A 14,167-nucleotide genomic window follows, 5' to 3' on the forward strand; every position below is an offset into this window, starting at 1 on the left:
TAATATTAAAAAAAAATACAGTCGAATTGTGAACCTCCTCCTTTTTTTGAAGTCGGTTACCTAACAATTATCAACCTAAATGACCGAGATCTCAATACCGGCTGAGAAACCAACTGATTTTGCTACGATGCCACAGACAGACACACAGATACAAACGTTAAACTTATAACATCCTTCTGTTTGCGTCGAGTGTTAAAAAAATAAAATGCAACACAATGTAAAACATTCAATTTCGTTTATGTATATTCCTACTCGCTAAGCATGTATATGTAGACCCTAAGCGTTAGTCACGATCGTGGGCCGTTTTGCTCGTATGGTAGAGTACCACTTCGAACTTTCTCCTTCGTTACTCAGCAGGAACACCCATTCGAGTGTTGTAGGCCGCTTTCGTTTGCCGATATAAAGATTTTCAAGTTATTAGACATAGTAGTTCAAGTTGTTATCGGCATAATAGTTCTACACCATCAGAAAGTAGTGTTAAGAGGCCATAGATTTTTTACATAGTACAGGAGTCTGATGATGGAGATGAATGGTGGGAACGGAAATTCCTCAATACCAGGATAGTCGAGTTTGGAATCAATTTAAAGAATAGGTAAGTACACAATTAAAACGGTGCAGTATAGAGCAATTTCTTATCTACCTTACAATACTGTATATTAATACAAACCATCATATCAGTTATAAAATGCAATTCTTTAGCCTTATGAAACAAACACTTGAGAAATAGAGTGCACTCAATGCATTTATTGCTTCACGATGTTTGAGCCAAAGCCGCACCGCTCCCGCCCGGCAACTATTTCCGGCACCACGCTATTGACTTTCAGTATTTCAAGTATCACTACCTGCTCATTTGCACCTTTATTTTTAGCAAAATTACCAGTGGAATTATTTTAAAAATAGCTGGTATATTTAAGTTATTTACATAAACCATTAGGGTGGATTATGGAAGCGTGATCGATTCTTTAACGAGCTGCTGTAAAACTAACGACATTGTCAAACACTTTTTAAAATGTTTAAAATAGATACCTAGTATCTACGCAGTATACTAATTGCACTGTTCGATAATTGTTATACACAAATGTCGTTAACCTTGTTGAAGCACTGATCTTAGCAAAATTATAAAACACGCATTAAACGAAATATGTGCATACGTGCATGAGTTTTTATTTTTAAATATTTTTAGCATTTCATAAAATCGGTGTAGGTACTTGAACTGTAATACTACATTTTATTATTCTAATTGAATAAAACAATGCATAGTAAAATAAAATGTAACTGTTTTTGACGAAAGGTATAGATATTGCTTACTATCCCAATTTCCCAAGGAAGGACATCTAGGTTACGTCTTTTTGTCCTGGAATATCAATGAGTCCCTACGGAATTCTTAAAAACCTAAATCCACGTGTACGAAGTCGCAGACATCATCTGCTTGGTGCAGCGACATTCGACAGCTTGCATCCTAGAGACCGGCATAGGCTACTTTTTATCCCGGAAAATCAAAGTATGTCCACGGGATTTTTAAAAACTAAATAACTAAAACTAAACGCGTGTATGAAGTCGAGGGTATCATGTCTATAAATTGAGTTAATTACCCACAAAAATTAAACAGGTCTGTCGAGGTAAAAAAAAAAAAAATTTAAGTGAATATGTATTTTGTTAAGTACTTATTCCTATTATATTCTGTACCTATAGCATGTCTGTAAACGCATAAATATTTTAGGAATTTCCAGGCAAGGTATTATTTTATTAATATTTGCCAAAGGTCTTGATAAACAATGCGCAGTTATAATTAATTAGTCATAATCATACGTACTTAGTTCAATCTTCATAAAGACTTCATCATAAAATATTTGTGATATCGATGATAAGGTATACGGGACATTGCAAATAGGGTTTACTTACAACAAAATATAATAAAATAGAAGGAATAGTTTGAAGGAATATTTGCCACTTATTTTATGTTTGAGAAACCCACAGGAGAAACCTAAGTTAACTATTATATAAGGCACCAGTAAAATCTGGTTTTACAAGCTTTGCGAATGCTTCACAATTTTTACTTAGTTTACTCATCATCATATAGTACCTATCATCATAATTATTCCATCGCCGGCCCACTACGGGTACGGGTGAGTACGGGTCTCCTCAGAATGAGAAGGGGTTAGGTCATAGTCTGTCACGCTGGCCAAGTGCGGATTGGCAGATTTTCGCACACCTTTGAGAACATTAATTTCAATTTCAATTTTCATTTATTGCATTTCCATAAACTACATCATATGCAGAACGCTCAGGCATGCAGGTTTCCTCACGGTGTTATCCTTCACCGTTAAAGCTATTTGATTGCTTAAAACGCACATAATTCCGAAAAGTTGAAGATGCTTGCCCGGGATCGAATCCCCGACCTCCAAAATAGAAGGCCGACGTCTTAACCATTACTATTTATTTATTTATTTAGCTATAGTCTAGTCATACGTATAAAGTTTATACGTATGTCTAGTTTATACTATAAACCATATTAAATGTTTTGTGCCCACACAGTACCTAAGTAGGTAGCTCTAAGAAAAACCGTTAAACTTTTAAAAACTAATGATTTAACAAAATCACACAACACAATAATTAAAATTTCTTTCCGGCAGGACAATTAATTATTAATATTGAGTTTTTATAATTCTATAATTTATAGCTGTTATAATATTACCTTCCATAGAATACCTAAATTATTACGATAATGTAATCCGATATTTATGATGGTATTATATTCATCGATAATTTTTTCATGTTCATGGATACCAAAATTATAATTTCGATTTCCCACCGATTTTTTTGCTGTCTATTACTTCACATTGCGCAATCAAAAGACGTAAGATAAGAAAAACAAAAAAATCAAGTCATCAACCTGGGCGTTGCTACTTGCTAGATCCAGTTCCTATTATCCGTTTCTCTATTGTAATTCAAAGTGTTTTTACGTATGATTAGGTAGATACACAAAGTTGATATGAGTCACCTGAACGCAAAAAAGTAGCCTTCAAGTTCATTTTTTGTCATTATAAGCAATCGAGTGGTCCATACAAAAAGATGATTCTATTGATTTCGTCACGTTACACCGAATCGGGCTGATGTTTCCCCGAAGTTTGGGGCTTTAATGTTTGTTTATAATAATAACTTTCTTATAGGTACTTATTTGGTATCTTATACGTACTTATTTTACCTGAACAAAATTTACTTAGTATTAAAATAAACATAAAACATAGTACATGGGATCAACTTTTTATATTTGCACATTACACTATCCTAATTGGAACGTTCTTCTTTTCCACCCATTAAAGCCCCCTGATGCCAGCTAAAATTTCATATTTCATTCATAGTCTTAAATATGAGAAAAGTTACAAATCTGTCGCACTAACATCCCCGAACCGGTTGTGCATAATATACAGTATGTGGGATATAGCGTGGATACAATATTATATAACAAGTTTTGGTAGAAGGAAGAACATCTTTAAAGTCTATCGGAGTATAAGGAAGAGAATTAATTAAGTGAAAGTCCACTTATAAGGTGGGCGAGAGCAAGCAGGCGGTAAACCATTATGTGTAGGTTAGGTACACCATTAATATTCTGCACAGAGATCGAAAGTTTGCTCCTTTTATAATACGTTCCAACTCATCATGATCAAACCCATCGCCGCGCCGGCTCACTACAGAGCACGGGTCTCCTCTCAGAGTGAGAAGGGTTTTGGCCATAGTCTACCACGCTGGTCATGTGCGGATTGGTAGACTTCACACACCTTTGAGAACATTATGGAGAACTCTCAGGCATGCAGGTTTCCTCACGATGTTTTCCTTCACCGTTAAAGCAAGTGATATTTAATTAATTAAAACGCACATAACGCCGAAAAGTTAGAGGTGCGTACCCGGGATCGAACCCCCGACCTCCGATTAGAAGGCGGACGTCCTAACCACTAGGCTATCACAGCTAGTCGGCTAATAAGGCATTACAAGAAGTAAAAAATGGATCAATTTAAATACAGCTGTATGACACGAAAACCCGTTTGGTTCTGTACTCTACCGACTTTTGAGTTTTGATAATATCTAATACAAGTAGGTTTGTAACTAGTGTATTTTGACATTACACACATTTAACAAAAGCATAAAATTGGCAAAATATTTTTAGATACGGAAATACATACATAAATAAGTAGTAGTGTCTATAATCTTTGTAGATAAGTTTAAACAGACTTTAAATAATGATGTAATAATAATTATTGTAATGTAATAATAATTATTGTAAGTTGTAATAGGTACCTAGGTACTATTTAGACAACGCATGCAAATGTTGGCGAAGGTCAAACTTGACAATATTAGTTATTACTTAGTTAGGTACGCGGGTATTATATTATTTGTGAGCGTAGCTTCCGTATCGAAAGGTCAGTTACAGTACGCGACAGAAAATATTGTACATCGACCTTTAGAAAGAGATAGCGGTTTCTTAGAGCGTTGTCTCTGTCGTTGAGATCGACAAAACATCACATAGATATGAGTGACAGAGACAACTCTCTACAAAGCCGAAATCTCATTCTAAAGGTCATGTAGGATATTTTCTGCCGGCTACTGTATTTCCCGTCGTGAAAAGAATGTAGCGACATTCTGTGAAATGTTATTAATCTATAATTTTTTTTAAACAAATTAGATTAGTTCTTGTTTTTAAAATGTCTTTTCCTTTTCGAATCTTTATAATTGATTTTTCCGTATCTTCGATGACAAGAGGTCTTAAATATAAATATTCAGCAATCTTTTAACTGTTAGTAATTATAAATAAATGGCCAAACAAGTTTCTCCTTAACAAATTACATGATAATGCAAACGCAGTTCGATACATTAACAGAAAACAGATTTTTATGTAAATGTTCCGTCAATGCAAACTCACGGTAAGACCATCAATGTTATCTATTTAAAGTAAGTAAGTACGTCTTGTAAAAGTTTATACGAATAAAAAAGATTTTCATTTTCATTTTCATTAAAAGTAGCGATACCCCGGCGTGTGCTACTACTACTACACGAGTAGCTACTACGCTAAAAAATAACTCTTAAACCGACTTCTCATTATTATTACCTTTCTAAACCAGTTTGGGGCACATGGGTTGCATGGTTTCAAAGGCTATAAGGGACATAGGCAGAAACCTTTTTTATGTTTATATATTTCATATTATATGCCTATGTGTATAGTAAGTACGCGACAGGTTGAAATGGCAATCGGGGAGAGAACGCCCCTTACACCTGCACAGCACCCGCGCTAGCACGGTGCGGGTGAGTGCAGGTGACGTGCGGGTGTGCGGAGCGTCCCCCCACCTCATACCCCGATTGCCATCTCGACCTGTCGCGGACTATAACTATATGTATAGAAGAAGATATTGCGATACAAAGTAACAAAGCCAACGCGCAACGTTCCCCCCATCAAAACGGTCACGGAGTCCGAGCACACCGTTACCGGTACATTTTCCCGGTTTACTTATTGTACGGTCTGCTGTCGATCTACTTAGCTCAAGTAATTGCCATAGCGATGGCTATTGTTCTAAACAAGCAGCCGTATCTGTAGACAATATAATAGCTTTCAAAAATTGTCCGATACGATGAAAATTTACCTCTACCTACTATATATACCTACCTATTATCAGGCCGAGCTCTCTTGGTCATGTAACCCAAGAAATACGAGAGTTAGAGGGAGAGAGAGAGAGAGATAAGAGGTAAAAGAGAGGCGTTTGTTAAGTTTTAGGCCGCTGCGCTGTGCGAGTTGAATTGCACTTTATTTTGTCGTAACAAGTATCGCTATTTACTTAAACATCTTTGCAGAATAATCCTTTTGTACCTGGCTGGAAGATACTATTAGTACTCTGTGATCTAATATTAGAACTAGCTTTTGCCCGAATTCGTCCGCGTGGAATTAGGCTCTTAAAATGCCACTATAGTTCACTTCATGTATAGCCCACCCTCTACCGGCCTGAAAAGTTCCTTTAAATTATCTTTTCACTTTTCCTTAAAATCGTGAAATAATATTCCTTCGTTTTCAACCGAAAGCTTAGATAAGTATAACTTCAAAACTGTCAGACTTTAATACAAACAAACCCCTTTTTAGGGGGTGAATGAGGACAGGGGCTGAATTCTCAAAAATATTTTCTTAGCGAAATGCCTACGCATCATACCTAGGTATAATAGCTATCTGTATGCCAAAATTCGACCCGATCCGTCCAGTAATATGAGCTGTACGTTGATATCAGTCATTCAGTTAACTTTTCTTTTTATATACATATTTAGATAAAATATGGACTCTAAGCTAATAACGAAGGCGCAATCTATTGTCTGAAGTACAATATTGTTCAACTTAGGTAAATGATTTATCCGGGCATCACTCTTAAATTACAGAACCACCCCAATATATCTGCCCACTGCATTCGTCTTTTCGATCCGTTTATTTTTTCAATGAGATGTGGGCGAATCGCAATTGTGTGTTACTATATTAAGATCAGTATCATTTTTATTGGAAACATAGTAAGTATATTGGTCTATAACTACACTGCACTGGAGCGCTTTCAACTTGCGTAGAGGTCATGCTTCATACTCATATAAGCTTCCTATGTTCCAAAGCAATACATGCATCCGTCTTAATTGTGTTAATTTATTTTAAAGTTGCAAGTGTTGCTTGTGCGTCACAAACGAGGGAAAGGATGCAAGAAAGTGCGTGCATTATTGCGTGCACCACAGTGTTTGACGCATGGTCTATTGCCAGCGAGCATGAGGCATGCGCATATACATACGTTTGGGTAGTTAGCGCATGCCTCTAACGCAAGTTGAAAGCGCACCAGTGTAATTAGTGAAGCTTATTTTCAAACTATACGATATAAATTATATTATAGTCCGGTCTATTTTTATACTATGCATTTGACATTGGTACGACAAAGTGCATCCAATACAGTGTTTAGTTGCAACGTGGGTGCAACATAAGTAGATAAGATATACCTACTGCAGTTATATTTTCACTTAATATTTTCTGGTTAATAGCCAGAAGGCGGAAGCCCGCATCGTGCTTCGTTCGTCACACAGTCACGCACGAAATACCAATAAAACTGTTAAAATCTCATAGTTTTAAATTAATGGAAATATTGGGGTAGGTTTAGGTACTAGGACATCGTTACATCTTGAAAGCCACGCTCCATTCATTCCAATAAAAATACGGTAGCGTATCTTTGGAAACTTAGGCCAGAAGCAAAATTAGGACAGACAGACAGACAGACAGACAGACACACTGCATTTATAATATTAGTATGGATTGTAACAAAGCATTATATTTATATTATAACTAAATAGATAGAATTGATACTATGACGAGAGATATACCTAGGGTACTTACTCGACTAAGTACCTACGTTATTAATGTTGTCAAATATACCAAATTGCTGTGGCACCCCAACTAGGTATTATAATTAGATGTGTAAGTCCCCTTGTCAGACCACCTGGCGAGAATTCCAAGCACGTGATATTCTATACACTACACGTGATAGGAAATGCATAGTCGGTAATAATACAATAATTGAATACGTGTAACCTATTTTCTACATTACACCTGCCTACTACCCACACAGGCTATGCTGATTCCTAGACCATGTTACTATACTACTAATTATTTAATAAAATCATCGATATTATTAAAATAGTTATATTTTTTTTATATTTTTTCACCTGAAAAATTTAGCTTTTAAGTTTAGTGTTTGCCGTAGTGCTAAGGTTTAATGATTAGAATTTTTACTCTAGCCATCGTTACGATAAAAATAAGTCAATCAACATTGTTTCAGTCTTTAATTTATTTAGCTACTCTTGGTGACGGAAGTATTTTTTTTATATAAAGTAACCTAAAGTAACAAACGAATAAAAAAAAAACAACTATCAACAATGTCATAGCCACGTTTTTTTATTTTACACGGAGCACGTGTAACAAAAACGTGCACGGGCTTTATGCTTTTTTCATACAATATTTTATTACGTATCGGCAGTAACTAAATTCGTAAATGTAGTAAAAAATAAATATTTTATAGCACCTAGGCTTGATAGCCTAGTGGTAAAGACGTCCGCCTCCTATTCAGGAAGTCGGTGGCGGTTCGATCCTTGGCACGCACCTCTTTTCGGAGTTATGTGCGTTTTAAGCAATTAAATATCATTTGCTTTAATGGTGAAGGGAAACAGTGAGGAAAAACTGAAAACCTGAGAGTTCTCAAAGGTGTGCGAAATCTGCAAATCTACACTTCGCCAGTGTGGCGTGCTATGGCCTAAACCCTTCTCATTCAACCCTTCATCAGAGGAGATTTGTGCTGCTGGAGGCCGGGTTGATCATGATAGTAGGCTTACATAAAATTATCGGTAATGGAATAACTGCTAACATTAATTATTTATTAAAACAGTCACCAAAAGAATGACCTTTATTCAACCAGTTAGTCAAGCATCTAATATAACAACTGGGTAAATAATAAACCATGTACAATTTGATATGTGAATATTCTCTTCAATTTTCTTTTAAACACAATTTACTAGGTATGGTTTGAAAATCTACTCTTGGCTAAGAGTATCTATATTGTTATTCATAGACTCATTGACTAGGTTTAAAACCTCGTAGAATCAAGACTACAAACTGGTAGTAGATTAGATTACGAAGAGCTATGAAATAAATTGTACTTGGAACTTGGATTTATACAAGATATGTATGTACTTACAAAATACAAACTACAAACGTAGAATATTTAGTTCCCTCTATTCTTCGATTTTCATCAAATCGAACCCATAAATCAATTTAACTTTTGATCAAAGTAAATATAATAATATTTGATCAAAGTATAGCATAATAGAATCACTTTTTATGATAATTTACTCTTGTTATACATAGTTCTATACATATATTTCCCCTTAGAGTACCTAGATATAAATGAGTATATACCTACTTGTATAAGTACCTACTATGAAAGAGGGAAATCCTAGAAGTATTACCTTTTCATAACGTAGTCTACATTTTGTAGTGCCACACAATATGGTTTTAACTGTCTACTTGACCGAAGTACTGTCGGTAACCATATTCATGTCGAGATCGGGCTTCATAATATAACTTCAAGCGAAAATATCACGGTTGATCTATCAACGAAATTTGGCATGCACATAGTTATTATGACGTAAACATGCACTAAGAAAGGATTCTTGAAAATTCAACTCCTAAGGGGTTAAAATAGGGGTTTAGAACTTGTGTAGTCCACGCGGACGCAGTTGCGGGGATAAGCTAGTTTGCTATAAAACCTCAAAAACCTCAAAAGGTACAACTAACAAAGATATGCAAATAATATTTAGAATAATTAATCTAAGATTTAGGTGTGTCCAGAACTGCAAACTGGTAGATAAGCAAACAAACTAAAATTCACTAAAATTTGTGGTTACCTATACAAAACTAATATATGCCTGCCTACCTAATTTTGCAGTTAACCTTTGCCATTATCCATAAATACGCCATTTACACTTTAAATACGTACCTACGCTGATTTCACACAGGTAACTAGAATCCTATTACCGAATGCTATCGCATTAGCGGTCTAAGTTCTAACAGTGGGCGAAGGGTGGAAGCCTTACTTGGTACATGTACGACCGTGGGTGGAAATAAGCCAGTCACCTGATTTACGTAGTCCGTATAGGTAACTATTGTTATAACCATAATGTTCGATAAGCATTAGATAACAATTACTGGCTAGTTTGTTTGTCAGCCTTATTTATTTATAAACAGTGCAGATGTTTGATCTTCTGCAGTAGATATAATGGCTACCTCACCTTGATTCATGATTAGTTGTTATGTTAGTGTTACCTATTACATATTATAATATGCATGCTGCTTGTACGGGCTGGGTTTCAACGGTGGTGTCGCTTTCTAATGAGTTTTGTCGCTGCATTAAGCCTTTACGTGGTGACAGCTATTTTTATTTTATAATGCAAACTATACAAGGAGGTACTGAGGTAGTTACATCCCTATTTAGAACCACTAATTATGTACCTACCTTATTAATTGGAAGTTAAATATTATAAACTTAATTAGTCGAAATATCTAATTTTAATTTGAAAGCTACTTATGAACAAAATAGATTTTAAAATTAATTATGGTGAGTAAACAGTTCAATAGATGACAGCAATACCTACACTTGGAAGTAAATTAAAGTTTATATGCTAAAAATAAGCGAAAACTTCAATCATAATTAATTAATAACTATGATTTGCACATGATTTATACTTAACAACATCCTATCACACCACTAAAACCACACTGAAACTTTTTAGAGACTGGACCTAGGTTGTTATTCTAAGGACTGGACCATTATATACCTCATATAAACAGCAAGATGTAAAAAAACAAATCTCATGCACTATCAGAAATTGTCTCCAATGTATACATAGATAAATTTGCACATTCTCCAGTATTCTTTGATTAGATAACAGATGTCATACTCGTATTTTGTGTTTAGCTAGTTTTCCATCAACAACTAATAAAGACCGTTGTTTGTGGACAATTAAAAATCTGTTGCACTGTGACAAAAGGACTAAGTGTTTTCTTAAAAGCTATAAGAAGCACTGAATTGTGAAGATGGTATGGACCATGTACCAGTTTTTTGACAATCAACCCGATCGTAACGGTGCAGGTGCCTGTAGTAAGTAACTTACTAATTGCTATTAATTCTGTTAGAATGTAAAACAAACAGCCGCACTCAGAGTAGCTTAATTGTTACTTAAGGCATTCCTTATCCATACTAATTAATGCCTTAAGTAACGATTAAGCGACTTTCTTAAAAGAAGAAGTACTGAATTGTGAAGATGGTATGGACCATGTACCAGTTTTTTGACAATCAACCCGATCGTAATGGTGCGTGTATTAAGTAATTCACTAATTGCTATTAATTCTGTTAGAATGTAAAACAAACAGCCTTAATTAGTATGGACAAGGAAACAGCTTCCCTGCCTCTTGTGTCTGACTTTTGTTGTTGTCTTGTATAGCTAATGGAACCATATCTTTAATCATATGCAAATAAGCTATTGTTTTAAGAGAAAATTCGCGGAATTTTTTCGATTGTTATCGTCTTTTTATATCGGGAATCATACTGACACCTATAGATAACGATAGGTTAATATACTTACCTAAGTATAATCCTGAGCATAGCATGTCTCGCTTGTGCGTGACTTATTCACCGTCACTCAGCTGCACGTTTCGAACTTGACCCACATCTTATGAGAATCTATTGTTTTCGCGCCTGACCTCGATTTACGATGTCAACCAATGTCTTGACTTGAAAATACTTGCATTTCCTTAAACGTCCTTCCAAAAACAATGGTAAATAAAGTGTCGGTCATTTCGAGAGTCCTCAGTCTCGAGTTTCCTTCCCATTAGGTACAATTATTTTGCATAATTATTATTTTCATCCGTGCTTTCATTGTATTATTTAAACTGTATTGTACCTTGCTAATAGGTCAAAGTGAGCTGCGACATTGAGTACGAGAAAATGTTTTTCAACCTTTTCCTGCTACATTTTATACAAAAAATAATACTTGTACCTATCTGCCATGTACCAAAATAACTGCTTAACTTATTTAATTCTAAAATATAATCACTAGGATAGTATCTAGTTGTAGACATGGTTTCATAGGCGAAATATTAAGTTGATAATACCTACGTGCGAAATGTCAAAGACTTCCAAGTTTGTGAAAGCTTCTAAGCGCGTTGGGCGATTTTGGAATGGATAAAAACTTCAGTCGCGTCACCGACATGCTAAGGTTTTAATTTACAAATTCATACTAACTAAGTAAGAGCTGTGATAGCCTAGTGATTAAAAGACGTCCGCCTCCTAATAGTCAGAGGTCTGACTTTTCAGAGTTATGTGCGTTTTAAGTAATTAAATATCACATGCTTTAACGGTGAAGGAAAACCTCGTGAGGAAATCTGCATGCCTGACAGTTCTTCTCAAAGGTGTGTGAAGTCTGCTAATCTATACTGTCCGTAGTCCCCACTGACCGTTAATTTTTTAACCGACTTCTAAAATAGAAGCTGGTTGCTCTACGAATCGCTCTTGCTGTATTTCGAAAACTTAACGAGCTTCTATTTTGCTGTAGTTACATTAATCGTATTGTATATTTATCTAAAAACAAATCTTTAGATTTGCAGAAACACTTAAACTCAAATCATGGTTATACTGTTAACCAAAACTTTCCCAACTTTCATTAACCCACTGGCTATTGAAACGAAACCCCGTTATAATATGCCATTGCCCTACTCTACTGCATGACAGGCGCTTTCCATCACTTTGATCAACTATGCTATAAGTCACTTTCATAGTGGTAAAATACTCAGTTTTCCCCCGTTAGTATAATTTAAACTAGCTGATGCCCGAGAAAACTCTTTGAATTTCTGGAATAAAAGTAACCTATATCCGTCTCCGTGCTCTATAGCTATCTCGATAGCGATGATGCCCGCGACCTCATCAGCATGGATTTAGGTTTTTAAAAATCTCGTGGGAACTCTGATTTTCTGGGATAAAAAATTCCTTCCCCGGAATGCAAGCTATATCAGTACCTTTTGTAGAAATTAGAAATTAGGGCCGTGAAAAGCTAGCAGACGGACAGAGTGACAGACACACTTTTGCATTAAAATACAATATTAGTACGGATAGTGGTGATAGCCTAGTAAGTAGTTGAAACTTTGACCTCCTACTCGGAATGTCCGCGGCCCGATCCCAGGCATACACCTCTAACTTTTCCGAGTTAAGTGCGTTTTAAACAACTAAATATCATTAGCTTTAATTTGTTATAATATAGTTCCTATAGTTAAGTACAACTTTGAGCTGACACTATTCTGTCATGGAATTAAATTAACAGTAAGTATTTAATATTTTCCATCTGACATCATCAGGTGTGTGCAACACAAGCTGTAATGATAGTCTGCCCTTTAAACACGGAGGGAATGTAATGACCTTACAGCATGGCACCACCGTTTCATTACCATTCCCGCCTACGACTTGGGTCAACATTTCTTACGCAAGACACGTTTGATAGTCATTTTCCTACGAGTATCTATGAACAACATCATTAATTCCTCTAATATAATTCAGACTTTTTCTACCAAACGTTAATTCGACACAAGTATAGGGTACCTAATTATATAGTCTCTTTAATTTGCTGAATTGGTCTCACCTGCATGAAGTCAAGCATCTGAATAAATTAATTTACATTTTCTAGGATCTGAGGCCATTAACGTCCTACCTACCTTTAGATACCTGAAGTCTTGCGAATAAACGATTTTCGATTATGATTATAAGTCCAAGCAGTCTACTTTTTCTGAGAAAACAATTCTTATGGTTGGTTTTCTTTTGTTTCAGGCATGTCCTTAGATGAGGGTAGACAATCGCAGCGGCCATACCGCTATGGCATGGTTCTGCTGTGCGCAGGCGCCCTGATCAACTGGCTGGGGCTGGCGGAGGACTACGCGGAGCCCGTGCGCTACGTGGGGGTGGCCTGCATCGTCGCCGGTGCTCTGCTAATCTGCGCCGCCATGTGCTGCTGGCTGCAGTCCCCGGCCCGGCAGCCACAAACCGACCGCACTTCGCCAGACACCCACCAAGTGGGTTACTTTTTTTTCATTATAAAAAAATTTTACAAAAAAAATAAAAACCGACTTCGTTACATAAACACTAAAAATTGAAAAATAATTTAATTTATTACCGAATATATTATGTATACAAGAGTTAATATAGTTCCATAATAATACTTTTTGGTGCCGGTGCCAATTAGCTTTAGCTGCGCGAATCGTCTAGACTTCATAATTTTATGGGACTCCACAATGGCACCTCATTGGCACCGACCCCAAAAAATATTATTATGGAACTATATTAACTCTTGTATACATAATATATTCGGTAATAAATTAAATTATTTTTCAATTTTTAGTGTTTATGTAACGAAGTCGGTTTTTATTTTTTTTGTAAAATTTTTTTATTTCACAATTTTTAGTGGCCCCATGGAATTATGCTATGACTGGTTAAAAATCTACTGTTTACTAAGCTATTACACTGATCGCGAGCAATTTACTCTTATCCGTTGAGGAGTTCCAGTATCTATC

The 14,167-nt window shown here is 35.8% G+C and overlaps 1 protein-coding gene across 6 annotated transcripts in view; it reads left to right on the forward strand.

The window, feature by feature from the left end:
• LOC117988904 (uncharacterized) overlaps positions 1 to 14,167 on the forward strand; it is a 65,794-nt gene that overhangs the window by 47,346 nt on the left and 4,281 nt on the right. For all 6 annotated transcript variants that reach the window (XM_069503497.1, XM_034976185.2, XM_069503496.1 and 3 more), the window contains one exon: positions 13,428 to 13,669. In XM_069503497.1, the coding sequence (XP_069359598.1) occupies positions 13,428 to 13,669 (242 nt within the window). The remainder of the gene's footprint in view (positions 1 to 13,427; positions 13,670 to 14,167) is intronic.

This window comes from Maniola hyperantus, chromosome 15, assembly GCF_902806685.2.
Source record: "Maniola hyperantus chromosome 15, iAphHyp1.2, whole genome shotgun sequence".
NCBI classification, from domain to species: domain Eukaryota; kingdom Metazoa; phylum Arthropoda; class Insecta; order Lepidoptera; family Nymphalidae; genus Maniola; species Maniola hyperantus.